At 37.2% G+C, this 14,896-nt stretch overlaps 1 protein-coding gene across 1 annotated transcript in view; it reads left to right on the top strand.

Moving 5' to 3' along the window:
- The first annotated feature begins 1,681 nt into the window (after nt 1-1,681).
- Nucleotides 1,682-14,896, top strand: part of LOC126455501 (tubulin glycylase 3A-like) — a 156,904-nt gene continuing 143,689 nt past the window's right edge. The window contains exons 1-3 of the mRNA XM_050091251.1: nt 1,682-2,052; nt 3,019-3,157; nt 4,514-4,716. Of these exons, the coding sequence (XP_049947208.1) occupies nt 1,690-2,052; nt 3,019-3,157; nt 4,514-4,716 (705 nt within the window). The 5' untranslated portion in view covers nt 1,682-1,689. The remainder of the gene's footprint in view (nt 2,053-3,018; nt 3,158-4,513; nt 4,717-14,896) is intronic.

The following is a 14,896-nucleotide window of genomic DNA, read 5'->3' as shown; positions in this document are numbered from 1 at the left end:
TATTTATTAATACACATTTTTACCCTGACCTCCAAAACAGTTACCAAAAACTACTTTAAGCAACACCAAATTTTACCAATTTGTCGGTGGAGGACCCCAACTCTACCCTTGGTTAAGCGATATTCCATTCCCCCAAACGCCCCCCCCCCCCCCCTCCCATTAGCCCTCCCTCCCCCCCTCCTTGACCGACTTCTAGAATGCCTCTGATAGCAAAGTAGCTCTTTTCTAGTTTTCTTTACGTTTTATTTTCTTATATAGCATTTTTCATCTTTTCCCGCTTTCTTTGCGTGTATGCTTCCATTTTACTAAATTTGTACACATTCGTTTATTTTAACGTGTGTCAGGGCGCTGATGACCTTGACGTTGAGCGCCTGTAAGCTCCAACACACACACACACACACACACACACACACACCCCAAAATCCCAAATGACTATCTAGTATAGCGCATGAACCATATTAGTAGACACTGCTGGGTACTGTTTTGAATACAGTATTCTGTAGATACCGGTATAATTATATATGACGAGTGCTTTGTATGACCGATAATTTTATTTGAACGGACAATCATTTGATTTTATTTCACGGGAAGAAAATAGATGCGTGAAACAAGGCCACATAATGTCAAAGATGGAACCTAAATGATACATATTTAATGAGCGAATTGTCAAACGAATATCCACTACAGAATAATGATTGCGAATACCGTATCCCTACGTACAGTCTTCGCCACATAAAATGGAAGGGTCTGTGTTTTACTTCTCTACGACTGCCTACACCTGATTTTACGCAGGTATTTAAAAGTGTCTTATTATATAAATTTCTGTTCGATGAAATGGTTGTATTTCACATGTAAGCCTATGAAACCTCAGTTACATTGACACGCCCCACCTCATAGGGGAAACTGCGAAAAACCACCGATAGTGAAACATACAATTAACTAAATAAGCGCGGGGCATTCAAACAATGTTAGATTATGTCGTTTCACAAAACTTCCAGTCTTTTTATTTTATTCATTCATTTACTAGAGAGTATTTGTTTGTAGTTGTGTCATTAACAACGCTCTATCGCTACTATTCTCCTTTGTTAACAGCTTTATCAACCGAGCCGCAGACCATAGATACATAAAATATGGATCATACTTACTACGGATATCACATGTGAAAGTAATACTGCCAGCATTTACACGCGGTGAACTGAAATACCGGCTCGCCGTGGCGTGTACGTAGGAGGCATCTCTCACAGTATGCGTTTATAAGACAAATTCGGTCGTAGCACGCAGTGTGGTAGTAGATATCGATTTGAGCTCCCCATCTCCAAACAAATTCTTACCGTTGGTTCGCTTTTCTCCCTTCCCCTGTTCGTCACGGCACCGCAAGAACATATTCAGGTCACGATAGGAGGGAGGGGGTTGCGCACGTGTTACGATGGGAATCGCGACGTCACGCATAGCAGCGTAAAGTACTGAACAGCTGCGGAAGTTGCCGCAGTGGTTGTCTGCCGTTCGGCGAGGAGCAGTGCGGTATGACAGAAGATGACAACATTATCTACGGTCTTCACACGTATTTACACAGACAGTGCGTCGTCGCGCGTAGCCTTATAGTGGCCAAGTACTTCAAGCAATCACTATGAAAAACAAAACAAAGACGCAATATTTTAAATAGTAATGATGGTGGCAGGCTGAAGTACAATGGACCCTTTCGGCATCACAAACGACAAAATTTCCGTGGAATCAGAATCTTGCACTGACACAGAGAACCATGTAGTGACAGATAATTGGACGGCGACATCCAATGCTTTCCTAACGAGCGAGGATATTGAGCTATTCAACAATGAATCTGACAACGACCCCGAGCCTGAAACTGCGCCCAAGTCTGACACTGACAGCAACACACACAGTACCAGTCAACCAAGTGACGGCGCCAAGGGGCGAATTGGAAGTGGTAACAGAAAGAGATCCCAAGGCAAGAATAGGTATTCGAGAGCCTACAGAATCGTTGTATCCTATGAAAAACTACGCGAGTTAAAGCAGAAAGTCGATCAAGCCATAAAGGTAAGCAATATGAGAGATAAATATATTTTGCATGCGCAACATTAGTGCCTTACTCATTATTTCGGAGAATTAGCCACGCGTACTGTAGAAGTACCTCCTGATTTTCCTACCTCCATGAAGCTGTAAAGACCCAATGGTGAAAATAAAGATAACAGTGCTACTCGGCTCAACTCTTTCTCTACAGTCTTGGGTAGCTACCATTTTTGTATTTTATAAAAAATACGACTCGATATTAAGCTTTTGGAATATTCACTTCCTAGAAGATTCTGTGCTGCCAAATGTAAAATGGGGTGTTATAATTTGACTCATTATTTCATGCTGGTATTGCCCTGTGTCATACTGCATCTCTCATACTAAGAATGATTTATGGACCAATAAAGTACAGTTAACAATATATTGGGCCTACTTCTGATTAGAATCAAAGATGAAATAAACTCTATGTTTTCACATTCTTGTTATGTACGGTAATTATCGCAACGGTACACTTTTATTTCAGTTTGTGGGGTTGACATAATTTTCAGCTGAAACTTCATTTTGGCCACATATTAATATAATATTTGTTTCTTCTTCCTGTAAGAAAAGTTGTCACATTTTGGAAGCAGCCACCATGTTTTTATTATTATTATTATTATTATTATTATGTTGAACTAATTGTTTCTGCTTGAATTCAAATCATGCATTAATGAGAAAGAAGCTAAGGAACTGGGATCTGTAATGAATATCATATTTTATGTTAATGTTAAGTATGTCATGTAAAACAGTCCAAACTGACAGACTTGCAAGATTTTCTTTATGATACTGTTATTAGATTTTCTGACTAGAAAATAATTTGGTACATTTGCAAAATAGGGGTTGCCACAAACTTATTTCTTCACACCATTATTTTTTTAATGTGTAAAAATTTGAATTTGTAAATCGAATAATTTTTAAATCATAGGAAACTTTGATGCAAGAAATTTATTGCAGGATCACAAAGTGTTCACAGTTATGGGCTCATTTCCATCAGTACGTGAAGCACTGAAGCAGAGAGGGTGGGTTGAAAAACTTACGCCAAACCATTACTGTTACCGCAAGTCTGGTTCACTGTCAGCCCAGGACGATGCTGGTATGTAGTTAGTTAGACTGTTCATCCATAGATCATTTACAAAATTATGTAAAGCATGCCATCTTAAATGAAAAAAGAAAACAACACTGGTCACAACCTCCACCCCTCTCCTCTCTCTCTCTCTCTCTCTCTCTCTCTCTCTCTCTCTCTATCTCACACACACACACACACACACACACACACACACACACACACACACACACATATATATATATATATTCGGTTGACTTCGGGATCTTGATGAATTCTTAGTGGTGTTCATTGTATACCTGATTGTTTTAACTGAGTGGTGAAATGATGTTCTCATTCAGACCAAAGCTTGTAATTTCGTGTATATTATATTTTTATATTTTAGCTGGCTGCATACTGTGAGAGATCATGTTTTGAAGAATCAAAGATTATTCCAATGCCAAATCAATGTTAAGTGCTTGTTATACCTACAGGCATAGTCTGCTAAGGTATGGTGTACTATTCTGGGGAAATACCCTTCCAAAAAATAGTCAGTTCAGAAAAAAGCTGAGAGATTAGGGTTAGTACATGGCATTGCTTACAGTGAATTATGCAGAGGCATTTTTAAAGAATTAAAAATCATAATCATACCATCTGTATCTGAAAGTATCTGCATCGTTGTGACCCACAGCGAGTTTTCAGTTTTGAAGAGTGAGGTTCACAATTATGAAACAAGAGATAAGGATGTGTGCACAAAAACAAGACTTCAGGACAGTGCAGTATATAAACTGAAAATTCTTCAGTGCACTGCCAAATAAGATCAAAAGAATACCAAACCTTAATAATTTGAAAGAGAACTAAAAGATGCACTAATAATCCACAGTTTCTATGGCACTAATAAATATTTGGAATATATCTCAAATTTGTAGGTTCTGCCTCAAAACCTCTCTACTCATCAGTTTATAATTATCAAAGTATTTCTAGATAAAACTGAGACCTTTTACTAATGTACACCTATTAATTAATGTGTGTAATTATGTGTCTTTTGCGGCTGTGTGTGTGGACATGAAATTGTTTCCTTATGCATATGTAACTAGAATATTACTTGCTTTAGTACAATCAATGAAGATGTCAGTAACTTTTCAGCTGTGTGTCTTGTACATAACATTGTGTTTTTGTATACTTTATTAAGCAGGATATTGTTTATTTTATTACAATCAAGCAAAATATGTTAATAAGAAAGCTAACAGTTTAGAGTTAGCATTACAAGTTATATGTACCTATATTTTATATGATACATATTTATATGTAAAATTTTATAATGTCTTCTATTTTGACAATTCATATATCAAAAATGTGATTAAATGGGCACTAAATAAATAATTAAATTATTCATTTCCTTTCCAGACATCAATGAAGCAATCCAAGACTCTCTGATGAACCACACTGCCATTCGTGCATGTGAAAATGAGGCTATGCTAATGACTCGTTTACTCCGAAACACAAGTGTAGATTTCATTTGGTCAATGAGGTATGACCCTCTGGAGTATCAAGATGTAAATAAAAAACAATTTATTAACAGACTTCCAAGACCATCATTCACTTCAAAGGTAATGACAGGCAAACATATCTTTTGAGGTAAATAATTATGTTTTGAAATCTATGTTTTGTGAGAAGTTTTATGTTAGTTCGTGAGAGGTGTGGAGGCAAAACATAAAGGCCTATTTAAGGCTACAGTAAAATAAATGACAGGATTGGTTTCTTTTCCATTCTGGTGTTAAAATTGTTCCTTTTTACAATTATTTATGTGCTTCAGATGGTCAAGATGATTCTTTTTCTGGTGTGAAGGAATAGAAGTGATTAAAATGTTATAAACCCTAGCTAAAACCATTATATTCTCAAAGCTGTATATTTAAATCTGAAAACTACTTTCCTTTACTGGTTTAACTGCATAGATTACTTCATATGCCAAAGAAACTGACATGAACACTACGGAACTTAAAAATCTTGGGATACAAATTTTCTTTTGAGAATGTGCTACTGATTCAAAACAACTGATTGGAATTGATTGAAGGATTTCATTTTTTTTTAATTTCTGCTGTCCCTTGGTAAATTAACTGATGTGTTTTGCAAGTGAATATTCCTTAAAAACATGTTATGAATGGACATTCATGAAGTTAGATCAGAGCTTTAGCCACTATAGTGAAAATCAGTCAGTTTCCCAGAACTCAGCTTCCCTCATTCTAGACTTATTGTATTCTGTCAGTTCTTTGCAAAAGGGAAAAATATATTAAAAACAAAGATTCCATGACTTACCAAACGGGAAAGCGCTGGTAGACAGACACAATAAAAAACACACAAACACACACACAGAGTTTCAAGCTTTCGCAACCAATGGTTGCTTCATCAGGAAAGAGGGAAGGAGAGGGGAAGACGAAAGGATGTGGGTTTTAAGGGAGAGGGTAAGGAGTCATTCCAATCCCGGGAGTGGAAAGACTTACCTTAGGGGGAAAAAAGGACAGGTATACACTCGCACACACACACATATCCATCCACACATATACAGACACAAGCAGACATAATATGTCTATCGACCTGTCAGCACTTTCGTTTGGTAAGTCACATCAAAAGCACTGGCAGGTCAATAGACACACAAACAAACAAACACAAACATACACACAAAATTCTAGCTTTCGCAACCAACGGTTGCTTCGTCAGGAAAGAGGGAAGGAGAGGGAAAGACAAAGGGATGTGGGTTTTAAGGGAGAGGGTAAGGAGTCATTCCAATCCCGGGAGCGGAAAGACTTACCTTAGGGGGAAAAAAGGACAGGTATACACTCGCACACACACACATATCCATCCGCACGTACACAGACACAAGCAGACATTTGTAAAGGTGCCCGTACCATACAGCACTAGTGGGGGATGTTGAACCACTACAAAGAAGGGCAACATAGATGATTTGAGTGTGTTTGTCCTCTTGGCTGAGTGTCACAGAGATGCTAAGGAAACTAAACTGCAGACACTTCAAGACAGACGCAAACTGCCATGAGAAATTGTACTTACAAAGTTTCAAGAACTGGCTTTAAGTGAGGAATCTAGGTGTAGGTAATAGTGCACTTATGGTGGCAGCAGCTTTTCTATTACATTTTGCTGTTTATAATGGTTTACATAATGAATTATGGGAAGTCAGCATGATGAATCATGAGTCAGATGTAGTTTGCCAGTGATATTCTTGTTTTTAATTTTCCGTTATTTACTGGTATAAAGTTAGTTGATTTTTTGATCTTACAGGTTAGATTTTATCCACATTGTTGGAATTTTCAGAAAAATCAGAAATAAGATATGTAAGTAGCTTATTGCTATGAATCTTGGACTATGCTACATGTAGTCTATTATGGCCAAGATTCGTTGACTTTGCCACCTCACAGGCAAATCATCACATTCCAGCCTAACTTAGATCTAAGGCTTTGCTACAATTCAGTCTGTCAGCACATCTCATTTTTTACAGTTACCAAAGAAATATGAAAATAATCAACTTTAAAATTCATAATAATCAGATCACTAAAACTTCTGTGTCTCTGTATGTCAAAAACAAATGCAATAAATTTATACCCTTTGCTGAAAGAAATCATTAGATTCAGCAATTCTCCTTGACTATTGTATACTATTGTTGGCTACAACCAGTGTCAACATATTACTAGCATCAGCACACAGTGCAAGATACTTTATTCCAAGGAATATACTACAGCCTTCTATGTGCTGCTCCCATACGAATCATGAGAACAAGATTAGACTAATTACAATATACACAGAGACTTCTAAGCAGTTATTCTTCCTGTGCTCCATACATGAATGCGGCAGCAAGAAGCCGTAATAACAATGGAAAGAACCCTCTGCCATTCACTTCAAGTGGTTTACAGAGAGTGAATGTAGAAATAGGAAAAGTGAATTTTAATTTTCAGAAAAAATGCACTGAAATTCCAAAAATATGATCAAAATTAGTAAATGTAATTCAATTTTTTATTATTTTGATATGTTGTGCCTATTTTTATTTCCATTAATTCACATTAACTTACACGAGATTTCATCTATATTTCATTTGTGTTACAAATTTGCTCACTTTATTATCACTTATAAGTGAACAGTTAGTAAAGATATAGGGCCTACTCGTGAACAGAAACTGTCCTTTTGTTGCTGTAGATTTCAAATAAACTTGGTAAGCAAAAAGAGGATTGCAGTACTGTTATCATAAAATGCTGTAGTACTGATGCAACATGGATGTATGAATGTTAATTTACAATTATCTAATGTACCAAAGATACCTTTTTTATAACATATCTGCATATTCAACATACTTCATTCCATTAATTAATTGTCCATTTCATTAAAACTGGTATCTGATATTTTGTGTTTGTGACACATTTTTATGGGGAAAATACAGGAAAAAATTATGATGAAGGCTGCTTCCAGTACTATTTTAGATATGACTTACTGCTATAGTACACAGAATTCTTAGAAAATTTATTGTTTGCATATTTTCATGTGAAATTATCATAAAGGTAATTAACATGAAGATAATTTAATAATTGAAAAAAATGTGATAAATTCGTAAATCTGTAGATCTAAATTGACAAAATGAAGTACTGCAGTACTTTGAGAGGGAAGGGGAAGAGACATGACAGTGATCATTAGCTTGTCAATAAATTGTGTTATATGCAAATTCTCCCTTGATGTGAAGTTGGACTTCCATAATTGACATAAACATTTTTCTTGATATCTTCACAAAGTTTATTTATTGGTCCTGTGAATTTTGAACTGTACAGTGTATGAAATATATTGGACCAGTCCTTAACACTAGATCAACGGTAGGGATCAAAACGCTTTTCAACTTTTATTTCTGCAACATCGAGCTCAGTTTCTAAAAACTTTCTACCATACTTCATGACTTTTCCTTTTTCTTCTACTTTTTACAATAATGTGCCGCAATGTGCTGAACTTCATGATTTCATGGAAATTTCAAGAAGTATATCTAGAACAGTGGAGGGGTTAATCAACACCAGGTGTATCTCCTTTGTAGAATATTGCTGTTCTCATAATTACAAAGATAATTGTGTTTCATTTTGCTTTGATGAACAATCACTGTGTCAAATAATGATGTATGCATTGTTAGAAAGGTTTCTCACATTGGACATTGTAACATAACTTTTCAGTCGTATTTTGTACTTCTTACTCAACTCATCAGTTATTGTCTTTTGCCTGTAACAGGTGTTTACAGTTATGCCACATCAGCGTAGTCTTACTAATGAAGAGATTTTCCCTATTCTGGAAACTCGTATGTTGAATGAGAAAGTGACATTGGATTCTGATGGTGGTTTCCTGCCAGAGATAACGAACTATCAAGATAGTGAGACTGATGAAGAGTTATACACAAAATAAGGGAAAGGGCAACCACTCACCTATAGCAAATAGACACTTCGAGCACAGAAACACATGACATGAAAACAGCATTCACAAAGAAAAGTCACTAACACAATATTGCTTAGTAGAATGGCTGCTTTGAAGGTATTGCAGAAGCGTGGAGGGCCCACTGCATATGCCTGCTGCCAAGTAGATGACTCCATCAACAGTGCCTTCAGACATCTTTTGACGAATCAGTGCTACATATTATAAAAAAAAAAAACACAAAATCAAATGATTAAAATTAAATAGAAAACATCACTTAAACCATATCATTTGAGGCAATGATTGGTATTATGTATTCCAGAGGTGGTTTTTGTGCTAAAGATGTTTCCTTGTATGATTCTGGGTCATGTTCTGCAGGGCCTAATTTTGTCAGGGATAAAATGACAGGACAGATTCCATTAACTTACCAGATTCCTCTGCTTTGTTGAGAAGGCATCATTAAATCAGTGCATTGAAGCTCAATTTGCTCTTATTTGTGAAATGTGGAAACAAGTTCATGCAAAACTACGTCCGCTGTTACCAACCTGGTGAAAATATTACATTTGATAAGTAGTTACTTCCAAACAAAGCAAGGTGTAGGTTTAGCCAGTTTTTCTGTACCAGTTAGCTCTGTAGAAGTATATGTCCAAAAGATTAGCAACATTTTCAGGCATGTTTATTTGCTTATTGTCCAATCAATCCATTGATGATATACTGAGTTGTTAGCTGTCTTCTTCGTTGGTATCTCTGTCATATGACAAGTGTCAAGCACACTCTCTAGACTTTCATCTGTTCTATGCCTCTTCCATAATGTGCTGCTAACTTGGTGTATTTTTAGTGCCATCCCGCATTCCAAGACTTCTCATTCTGCCTCTCGTGCCTGCAGTCTTTCCTTAAATGATACTTCCTTCAGGCAATTCACTCAGTATGACCAAGCCAAGAAGTTTTCCTTGTTCTTGCATCATTCCTATAGTTTCCTTTCCTCCCTCATTCTTATAAGTACTTCTTCACTTGTCATTTTATCCATCCACTTCATTTTTAGCCTTTTACTCCACAACTGCATTTCAAAGGTATCCCAATATTTTGATGTTTCAGTGTGATAGGACTCGTCCATTCAGCATTTGTTCCACAGGGCCAGACAGCTAACCATGTTTTCTGCTTGGCACTTTTGAAAAGATTGCACAACCATGTGCAGCAGAAGTAGCTGATTTGTGGCAGTCGGGTGACTGGTTTTTCTGTCATGACAGTACCCCTGTTCACGCAGCCCTGTCTGTACAATTCTTGTCTGAAAACGATATGATGCCTCTTCCTGTTTTGACAGAATGTTCATGTTATCATGTATGATTTCATTAGGTTTCATATAATTCTTCAATGTATGCTTTCCACACTTACTTTCCTCTGCTACGAGTGCTATCATCTTCCAATTTTTGCTTAGTATACCGTACCCTTAATGCTGACTTTTTATATTTGTTTGTGAGATTTTCATTGTTCTATACACCTAATTTATCATGCTTTTCCAGTTCTTCAGTCTAGCCTGATTATTTAATCTTCTTTGTTCATTACTTAGTTTCCTATGCCATTTTTTTTTCCTTTTGTAGAATGTCCATTCTTTTATTTCCCATGTTCATCGATTTTATGTGACATACTTAATGTAATTGATTCTTTCCTGTTCCTTCTCTTCTTTACTTCTCTGATCTTTAAGACTTTCAGAATTATATTTTTAACCATATTACATTCTTCTGATAAATAGGAGCTTTCTGCTTTATTTTCCAGTTTTTCTTTGGTGAATCTAGATTCTTCTAGATTCATCTTAATGATGTCCTATTTTCTCAGCAGCAGTCTTATTTTAATATGCTTCATTTATTTACTAATTTATATTTATTTATTTATTTCTTGTTCTGTTGAATCAGGTAGCGAGTGAATTGCAAGGATATGGAGTGTGACAAATTGTACAAAGTTGAAATATAACATACATGACAATAACGGTATAATGGAAATAAAATATTGCTTATACAACACATACTGAATAATTGTGTTTCACTGGGGTTGAGTAGTGTATACGGGGAGCAAAGTTAAAGTAAATATTACAATAAATAATTATATGAGTACAAGAAACCAAATTTTCACATGGCTGTTATAGTGCCTGAAAAATATGAGAGTGGTAACAGTTTGAGCTTAACATATTCCTAAGAAGACAATAAAGATAAAATATATGATACATACGTTGTAGATTAACATGTTCTTGAGTGGAGTAACACAAGAGGGTCCCATCGCCCACACCCCCCCTCCCCTCTCCCCCCCCCCCCAAAAATGGAAGAAACTTTCAATCCCCTTCAAAGTACTCTTCACTTGCACTAATAGTCTGTCTGATCTTTTGTTCTATTTTTTGAAACACTCGTTAAATTCATCTTTTGATGTTTGACAGCACCTCCACCGTTTTTTTCTCCACCTCAGCAACATCAGCAGAACACTTTCCTTTCATGTCTGTTTTCATTCTAGGGAGATGGGAAAAAAAAGAGAAAAAAAAGGTTGCACGGGACAATGTTATGTGAGTATGGGGGATGTAGAATGCAGTTATATAATTTTCGGTCAAGAACTGTAACACAGACAGGGCTATATGAACAGGGGCATTGTGTGATGAAACAACAGTCACCTGACTCTCACAAGTCAGGTCACTTCCGCAGCAAATTGTTATGTAAATTTTTCAAAATTTCCAAGCAGAAAGCCTGTCTAACTTTCTGACCCTGTGGAATAAACCCTGAATGGATGACTTCTCTCCCACTGAAGAAACAAATCAGCATTGTTTTAATGTTTGATTTCACCTAACAAAAGATCCTGGGATGAGGTGAGCTCAAAATCTTTCACTGGCTTCATTGTAACATTGATTTAGCATCATAAGCATAGCAGCAATTTTTTCACCTGTGATGATTTTTTAAAAAAAGTTTGGATCATTTTGGGACTCATCTTTCAAAGAACAGTATGCTTACAAGAGACTTATCTGAAAGACTGAGAACCCCTGTATTAAGAGGTTAACAGTTTCTGCAGAAAAGTTGATATCTATGTGAAAAGTATTGAAGGTGTTATTGCCATATTCCTCTCCTCCATACCACCGGTTTGTAAGCAGTCATTTGAATAATATAAGTGCCATATACAAAAACTATGTAAAACTATATGTTACCAGTCCCTACACTGAATGTAATTGTAGGCAAAGAGGCTCCACTGAACTCACTGCATACCTCCTCCACATACAACGAGCAAGTTGACACAGAAGTAACACACTGGTCTTGTATTCAGGAGGATGTCAGTCCAAATCTCAGTCACAATCCAGATTTACATTTTCTACATACACATACACTCTGAAAATCATTCTGAGTGCGTGGAAAAGGGTACTTCTGATAATAATGTAATAATAATAATTTTGTGTTGCTCAATGGCTGGGTGCAAATCTGTTAATTAGATGGTACTTTGGTGACTAGCATCTCCTTAATCTATCCAATTATCAAACCAGGGAATCAAAACCATGTGTCATTCCTGGTGACTTCTCACATTGTTGAGAAGTGAAGGTTAGATTAAAGGCAGACTAAAAATTCCATGGTTCAATGGGGATTCAGTCTTGCAACCTCCCAGTTTCCAAACATATGCTTTACTACTAGACCACATGGCCCAGTGGTTCTTCCAATTGCACCATGTAATAGGTTACATTCATGTAGGAAACATGGGAAGAATGACTTCTTAAATGTCTAACACTGTTATTAGTGTAATCTTTTCTATGCTGTTCTTAAAAGAGAGATTTATAGGAACTATAGTATATTCTCATATTCCTCTCATAATACTGAAACTTCATAATAAACTATCATGGGATATCAGACATTTGTCTTTAAGCATTTGGCAATTCCGTTTCTTCAGCATCTCTGAGGCACTCTCCCATGAGTCAAACAAACCTATAAACATTCACGCTGCCCATCATATGCAATGTTGGTCCTGTTGGGTATGGGTCCCACACTTAAGCTAGGATGGATTGAACAAGTGTTTTGTAAGCAATCTCCTTTGTAGAGTGATTACATTTACTTAATATCCTGCCATTTAACCGAATCCCACCACCTACTTTATCTGTGCTTGAGCCTTTATGATTATTCCATTTCATATACCCACAGTTATTTGTAAGAGTTGACTGATTCTAATTGTTACTCTTTGTGGAAGTCATGGGATACTACATTTTTGCATTTTGTGAAGTGCACATTTTTCGACATTTAAAACAAGCTGCCAAGCTTTGCTCCTCTTTCACAACTTAGCAAAATCTAACTGAATATTTGTGCAGCTTTTTTCAGGCATTACTTCATGATAGGGAATTGCATAAGCTACAAAATGGTCTTAGGTAACCATTAATATAGTCTGCCAGGTCATAAACATACAACATGAACAGTGTGAGTCCTAACACACTTCCCCTGTGCTCACCTGAAGTTACTTCTAAATCTGTCAATGACTGTCCAACATGCTATGTCCTGCTGGTAAATCCACAATCCAGTCACACATTTCACATGGATATTCCATATGATTGTTCTTTTGTTAATAAGTCTTGGCATAATATTGAGTAAAATTTTCTGGAAGTCAGCAAGTGCTGCATCTGTCAGATTTCTTTCATCCATGGCTCCAAGATGTTATGTATGAAAAGTGCTATTTAAGTTTCGCATGACTGACGTTTTTGGCTTTGAGGAAGTTATTTTGTTTGAGATGCCTCATTACATTTCAGCTCAGATTATGTTGATTACTAGGATTTTAACAGTCTCATCTGCAAGGGCCATTTCTTTGGATCTTATACAGATACTTTGTGGTCTCCTTCAGCTGTCATTATGTGGACTGGATGCTCAGTCACCTAATATAAAAAATCCTTGTGTGCACCTTACACACATTCGGCTACCTGTGTAGCAGCCTCTGATGTATAGTACATAACTGACCTACTTAGGGAGATCCTATAGCTCTCAGACCTGTGGCACATGTCTAAAAGGTCACAGACTAGCTTGTACAGAAATTTTGAAGTCTTTGTTTCAAGCCTCCCAGTCATCTCAGAACCAGGACACTACAATCAGTCCTATGTACAATGCTGCAGATTGTGATCTGTGTTGAAATTCAGTGAGCATGTCTGATCTTCTCTGCCTTTTCTTCCAATCATTGAAATAATCCAAATGTGACCACAAAGCCCAGACAAAAGGCGTTGTTTGATCAGGTGTGTATTATACTCTGCGGTTGGTTGCACCATATTCCATAACTGACTATCAGAACAGCCATATCAACACCCTGAATGAAGCCTCCAGGTGTACACAATGCATGCACAAGGTAATTCTTCTCATCTATTGCTGTCATTTCTGCAAGAGGTGAACCATTCCCTATGATGATGAAAAGCTCCCAGGTTTCCAGCTAAGTGGCAGGTGTCAGATTATAATGATGATGATGAGGAGGAGCAGGAGCAGCATGAAACTCATCCAAATGACCCAGCTTCCCAACACTGCCATCCAGCTAGGCCTCCTGTAGGGCTTTTTGCCACTACATCAGTTGTTTAGGATGGTACTTTTGTGCACTTTAGATATTCTTCTTGTAGAGGATCTTGTGTGTTCTTTCAACTACTGGGCACAGTTTTTTGTTTGAGTGATCTGATATATTATCTTGCACAGCAAAATGATGACATCAAAAAAAATGCTCAGGATGAGTGCAAACTACCACAATGTGTGGTACCCATGAGAACCACTTGGTGCCATCCTAGTTGGTGTGCAGAGTCAAAAGGTACAGTCAGGCTCAAACATGGAAACTGCAAGAGCCGGCAATGTGAAGAATTTAACACTTATACAAAGCAAGTATAGGCTGAGTAAACAAGGTATGGGATTACACTAACATGTGACTAACTTTGGAGTCCATGTGGTTAAACCAGGAAAGCTAAGACTGCAGAGACACTGCCGAATGTACACAACACATACACCACTTATGGAGTTGCAGATCACCTCTCCCCTCAACCACAAACAGCTGCTCATGTGACATATGTGAGTCTCACAGGGATACCAAATTTCTTCCCTCTTTTATGTAACGTATGGCTGAAATTGCCCAGGCTTGTGCCAGAGTTGCCAACTCAAGAGAACAAGGTGTGACGGGGATCCCCACAAGGGGTTTTGCCTTGGTGAGCTCTGCTGGGATGTCATGGAAGATGTTTGAGGTGGTAATGGGCTGATGCTCAATCATAGGTTGGTGGTCAAGATCTGTTGAGTACTAAGGGGGTGGGGCTGATTGTGCTGGTTGGGACAATGATGGAGAGGGATACTCTACCTTCATGAGATCTCCTCTGGTAAACAGTTCTCC

The sequence above is a fragment of the Schistocerca serialis genome, chromosome 2, assembly GCF_023864345.2.
Source record: "Schistocerca serialis cubense isolate TAMUIC-IGC-003099 chromosome 2, iqSchSeri2.2, whole genome shotgun sequence".
In the NCBI taxonomy this organism is placed as follows: Eukaryota; Metazoa; Arthropoda; class Insecta; order Orthoptera; family Acrididae; genus Schistocerca; species Schistocerca serialis.
The sequence above is the reverse complement of the archived record's forward strand: the minus strand, read 5'-3'. Positions and strand labels throughout refer to the sequence as shown.